At 32.5% G+C, this 6,207-nt stretch overlaps 1 protein-coding gene across 1 annotated transcript in view; it reads left to right on the forward strand.

The window, feature by feature from the left end:
* The first annotated feature begins 78 nt into the window (after positions 1-78).
* Positions 79-6,207, forward strand: part of LOC115240648 — a 7,995-nt gene continuing 1,866 nt past the window's right edge. The window contains exons 1-17 of the mRNA XM_029815926.1: positions 79-471; positions 944-1,166; positions 1,326-1,491; positions 1,788-2,013; positions 2,147-2,426; positions 2,664-2,929; positions 3,024-3,207; positions 3,346-3,585; positions 3,658-3,748; positions 4,043-4,287; positions 4,356-4,530; positions 4,775-5,046; positions 5,110-5,221; positions 5,299-5,385; positions 5,459-5,593; positions 5,774-6,048; positions 6,170-6,205. Coding sequence (XP_029671786.1) covers positions 444-471; positions 944-1,166; positions 1,326-1,491; positions 1,788-2,013; positions 2,147-2,426; positions 2,664-2,929; positions 3,024-3,207; positions 3,346-3,585; positions 3,658-3,748; positions 4,043-4,287; positions 4,356-4,530; positions 4,775-5,046; positions 5,110-5,221; positions 5,299-5,385; positions 5,459-5,593; positions 5,774-6,048; positions 6,170-6,205 — 3,041 coding nt within the window. The 5' untranslated portion in view covers positions 79-443. The remainder of the gene's footprint in view (positions 472-943; positions 1,167-1,325; positions 1,492-1,787; positions 2,014-2,146; positions 2,427-2,663; positions 2,930-3,023; positions 3,208-3,345; positions 3,586-3,657; positions 3,749-4,042; positions 4,288-4,355; positions 4,531-4,774; positions 5,047-5,109; positions 5,222-5,298; positions 5,386-5,458; positions 5,594-5,773; positions 6,049-6,169; positions 6,206-6,207) is intronic.

A 6,207-nucleotide genomic window follows, 5' to 3' on the forward strand; every position in this document is an offset into this window, starting at 1 on the left:
TTTCTAATTACAATAGTTAATTAGACAAATACAAATTACAAATTACTTTCAAAACCAGTTTTATAAATCTGCGTAGTATATATAATTACAAATACAAATATATATATATATATATATTTTTTATTTATTCAATCTTCTTTGCTGAAAAAAGAATTTGTTAAAAATTATCAGATATATAACTGTGCTATGCCAACTTTCATTTTTATGAAGGTCATCGTTCTCTTCCACTCCCACCAGCTCTGTCACAAGAAATAAGAAAGTATAAGCCGTTACTTCAGCCAGTTTGGTCGGTTGTCTCGTGGTTCGACCATGATTATCTTTCTTATCGTATGACGCACATACGCAATGGTAACAATTTTCGCCTTTATTCATATTAACGAAATTAGTGCGAATTTTGAAAGAAAAGAATATAAGAATATATTTTTCGATGTTCGCCAATAGCGATGCAGTGGCTTTTGTTACTTTGCTACGGTGAGTGAAAGCGCGCTTTCCGCCTACATTGTACGAAATAAAACATTCTCGATATCTCAAACAACATTATTCACGATTAAAGAAGCCAAATATTTTTCTTTTGTACTCAAAAATAAAGACGTGTCATTTAATTATTTACATTGCGAAAGCTTTTAACACGCGACTTAAATAATAAACACGGCAAATATCAGAGTTTTACTATTTATAAAAAAAAGAATGTATCTTCCCGAAAAAATTCTATAAATTTTACATCACAATTCTTTTCTTGATACGTTTTAGATATATAATCTTAAAATGTTTTAGGCTGTATGGCATACATTATACAAAAAACAATTTAACACTTCTAGAAGATGATTCTCTTGCAAGGTTTTTAATTTAAGCTTAAGAGATCCTAAAGAGAAAGAAAGTAACAAAATATGTGTTGTGTCTGTTATATTCGCGAGAAGATTAAATTAGAAAATATTTTGTTCAGCGACTATCGCGAGTTCGCTTAAACTCGCTGCGTATATATCTTCCGGTGGTCTTCACGGAGAAATTCGTTTCGAAAGAGCCACCGAATCCTCGGTACGAATACGATATTCTCTGAAACCGACCTTACAATATCCGGATCAGCAATGGCTGTGGTCGGTCACTCAGTTTCCGGTCGATTATACGATCATCAACGGCAGGTGCGACAAACGACATATCGGCGAAAGGTATGGTATATGTATACTTATTATAAAGTTTATTATTATATTTTACATTTTGTATTTTCATTTTTATATATTTTATTTATTTTATATATCTTTATTAAAAATAAGTGAATATATTTTATTTTTCTTTACTATTACTGTTTTGTTTCACTTTATATGCAGTATCATCGATTTGACAGAAAAAGTCGGACCTCTCGAATTGCCAACAAATCAAACAGGATCGATAGAAGTCGCGAATTTGTCTTTAACTGGAGAAGCGGGTTTATGGGGAAAGGGTCTGGTGCTGAAAGATAATTATTCGCCGAGGACGATATGTGCTTCGATCACGGTAATTGATTTAAAATATAAAAAGCTGTAATCTACTTAAGAATAAAAATGAATTAAAGGAAAACATTCGCCCTGCAAGGAAAGATAAAGAATAATTACAAGTAATTATAAATTACAAATACACAATTGCTCTAATCGAATAGTCGAATAATATAAATTATCGATCCTTTGAATAATTAAATACTTATAGCAATAAGCTAATCAATATTGTCCATTTTTAATTACGATTATTATTTATTATGATTTATGATGCAATATTGTTTTATAAATTGTTTCACTTTTTCTATCCCTCTTCAGGTTCTTGAAAAAAATATTGAAAAATTTGCTCAAGCACGTTTTTATGGTCCAGTGGCTGGAATAGTTTTGTTTCGATGGTTGAATGGTCAGTTCGACCATGATGAGCCTACCGATACAATTATCCATACAAATTTGCATCATATCCATAGACAAAAATTACAGTCGCTTAATTACACCGAACATCATTGGAAGATATATGTTACGGATATCTTTGAAACTGGCAAAGGTCAGTATCCGCGTGTATAATTTTAAAATGTTATATTTAATTACTAATTTTTAATTGCTATTTTAATAATATTGATCATCTATCACAATATCTAGCATTATATTTGTGCGAAATACTTGCATACATTTTACAGATAAAGACAACTGTAATATACTTCAAAACGTATTTGATCCTAATACATCTGGCATTGGAAAATCTATCGGAGACGTCGATGTACGTTTAGGCAAAATAAAAGTTGCTGCCAATATACAGGAACAGTATAAAACATTCTATAGAGATCCGGAATTGTCTCTACTACCAGCGGATTTGCTTGGACCACATCGTCATTTATATCTAGTCATTTTTCATCCCGTACACGAGGACTCGTTCTTAGTTTGTGCCAAAATTAATCATCGTAAGCCGATACATACAAAGTAAGAGCCGCATTTCAATCTTATGCTCTCGTATAATCAAACAGAAAAAAAGTTTAATTTGATAAATAAAATTACAACGTTAATTTTTCTCTCTCTTTCTCCCTCTCTCTCTCTCAAAAAAAAAAAAAAAAAAAAAAAAAACTATTGAATATATAATTAATAAGAAACTGTAATAAAATATGGTTCCTAAAAAAAATTCTAAATTCCTTAAAAATAAAGTTCTATAAACAAATTTAGGGCTGTAATCAATTCACGTGGAATCAGAGGGGAAGTTACAGCGATTCAAGAAACGCCGTTTGATCCAACATGGATCAATATCTCTTTAACAACTATAAACGATCTGGAAACCAGATTACGATACGCCACAAAATTGGCGTCTTATAGAATCCATGAGTTGCCTGCGGAACCAGCGAAAAGTGTGGGAATTACTGTTGACCCATGTTTAACCACTAAAAAACTGTTCAATCCTTTGAATATAGTTGAGAAGACTACTCCACCGGCAGGTAATGATAATTACTGTAATAATTACACCAACGACAAAATTTAAACCAATAAAACGTGTAAATATTCTGATTTTCTCGTGATTGAATGGGATAGGCTTCGGTAGTCAGGATCAATATGCTATCGGTGATCTCTCCGGAAAACTTCAGGGTCGTAAGGAAGGATCTTATCACAATGACATTCTGCCCGGAAGCGCTAAACTTAGTGGAATTTATTGGGACACGTATTTACCACTTTCCGGGATTTACAGTATTGTTCACAGATCATTAGTTCTTTACAAGTAATTGATTAATAAATATATATAAATGGTTAAAATTTATTTATATATGTATGTATATATAAAATATATAAATGTGTCTGTGTTAACACACATAAAAAAGTTTTTTCATATTAAAAAAAAAATATTTTTTCTTATTAGATATAATGAAACCGATAATAAAGGCGTAATTCCGTGGGTGTGTGGCACGTTTGCACTTTACACGCCACATACCGATTGGCAAATGTCGATGTATACAGCGGAAGTAGTGTTCAGGTATCCCATTGTCGGGCGGATACTCTTCCGACAACCCAAAGATGATCCCGAAATGGACACTACTATAATAATAGAACAACTTGTTTATGCAGATGGCAATGCTGTAAATAATACTGCGAACCATAGGTAGAGATTTTGCGTAATAGAATTATAAAAATAACTGTCATCATCAGATGATAATCAGCTGACATTTATCAGATGGATGGTGCATGACAATCCACCGGGGAAAGATTTTTACAATTGGACAGGTCGATGTTTAAGCGCTGGATCGCCTTACAATCCCTACAAGGTATTATAATTAAAAATTAAACTTTTAAAATCTTAAAAAAAGAAATTTATATAAAATGAATTGATGAAATATTCTTTTCTCTCTCGATCTGTGAAATATTTCTTATGTTTTACACGAACCAACGCATAAGAAAATTATGTACAATGATCTTCTTAAAAAATTACAGCTATATGAAAAATACGTTCTAAAAAAAAAATAAATTTAACTATTTTCTATTTTACGCTTTTGTTCGGCGCATTCTTGATGTTTATCAATTATGATTCTGTATATTTGTTAAAGATCATGATATTTCAGGTGGAATGGAAGCCAGATAGCTCTTGCTTCATTGAAGAAGCCTCATTATGTCGTTTGGGTGATTTAACGAGACACGGGACACTCGATATCGCCGGTAGAAAGGCTAATGCTTCAGAATTGACTGGAAAACTCTTTACCGAAACGATGTTATCTTTATCAGGATCTCGCGCATTGTTTGGCAAGAGTTTAGTCATCTATGACGATCATGGTCCAGTTGCGAGAGGAGATCGATTGGCTTGTTCCATGTAAATGCATAATAAATGTGCCAAACTGTAATGAATCTTTTGTAATAGAGATATAATTACATTTTTAGTATTGGTGGGGTTTATCGGCGTAAAGCGGTCGTCAGAGATTGGTTCGGTAATGGCGAACAAATACCTCTGGAAGGAAAATTAGAGTTATTGCAGCAGACCGAATACGATGTCACTAGTGTAGAAGTATCTCTCGAAGGTCTCGGTGGAAAGATGAGCGGATATCACGTACATATGGTAATACTAATTATATATGTAATGATTTTACATTGCGCATTTTATATGTCAAATTGATTAGAATTCTGTACAAGATTATAAAAAAGGAGCGCACATAAATTTACTGCATATTTCAGCGCGACAATTTTATATAATTTTTTTACAGATTATTCTTTTTGTATGTTATAGTAATAAAACCACACAAATTTAATCTTTGTTAATATAAAATTCTTTATATTAATTATTAATATTACTATAATTACAGACACCTGTGGAGTACGATTTAGAATTTCCGTGCGAGGAAACATCGCTCTACGGACATTGGAATCCATTGGGTGTCGATACGAACAATGTACCAGCAACGGAGGAAGGTACATTGGATCAATATGAGATGGGTGATTTGAGCGGGAAATACGGCACCTTGGACAACAAAAAGAGATACGCAATAACATATAATGATACGATGTTGCCACTGTTTGGCCCAAGAAGTATACTGGGACGTAGCGTGGTGATTCATAAAAGAGAAAAGAATTTAAGGTAAAACTAATTGATGTATATATTTTTACTTTAACCTTTTTCGTATCTCGTCTCTGTATTTAGATGGGCATGTTCTACTATAGAGAGAGGATATTCTCCGGCTGATGCCAGTGAATTACGTGCTATCGCGTCGTTTCATCATCCACAAGGCTTTGTATACGGTTACATAAAAATGGTAATTTTTCTTATAAATTTGGTAATTTTATTTAAAAAATGTACAAGATTATTTAGGAATTTAGTTGATGTTTGCAGACGCAGCTTGTGTATAAAGACGGTAGCCAAAGTGAGACGATGATCGAAGTGAATTTGCGACATCCCGGAAAACACGATCGCAATATTGTAAGAAAATAAATCCGAGATTCATTAATATGTACCTAACAAGCATATGTTAATTGTATACGTTTAATTTTAGACTAGAAATCACAATTGGGCGATATATGTAAATCCTGTGGGTGTAGACGCTACGGTGAAGATAAAGGATACCCGATGCGTAGCAGGTGGATACATGTGGAATCCCTATTACACTCAATTAGCCGATCCAATAAATGTAAATATTGCCAATATTCATAATATATATAATAAAATTATTGCGATATATATATAATAAAATTATATTCCAATAAATTGAAGAATTATTCTCACGATATGGATATATATAAATCGAAATAAAATGTATTGCTCATTAAAATGATTATTCTATTATTCATTTCAAATGATCTTTTTTTAGGATGATCTTTATAGACAGGAATGCGGTCCAGATCTGCCGCTTAGATGTTATGTCGGTGATATATCGTCTCGTTTAGGACCTATTAACGTTGGAGAAAAACGACAAGTATTTACAGATCAAAATTTTCCTCTGGGTGGCTCGATATCCGCGATAGGCAGATCTATTGTTATTTTTGACAAGGACTTTGTCAACAATAGATTTGCCTGTGCAAATATCGAACCGGATAACGACATCGTCAAATACGCGAATATTAGGAAACCACCGAGATTTGTAGTGTAAGTTCTATCTATTGACAAGATATCATTAAATATTAAAGTAATATAATTAAATCTCGAATTTATCCTATATTTAGGAAATAAATACATTTGTTAATTTAATCCCTCTCGTCTTTTGTAGGGCGCAATTTTTGGAAGATGTAAGAAAAGTGATGGGCA

This window comes from Formica exsecta, unplaced genomic scaffold (genome assembly GCF_003651465.1).
Source record: "Formica exsecta isolate Colony F162 unplaced genomic scaffold, ASM365146v1 scaffold443, whole genome shotgun sequence".
In the NCBI taxonomy this organism is placed as follows: domain Eukaryota; kingdom Metazoa; phylum Arthropoda; class Insecta; order Hymenoptera; family Formicidae; genus Formica; species Formica exsecta.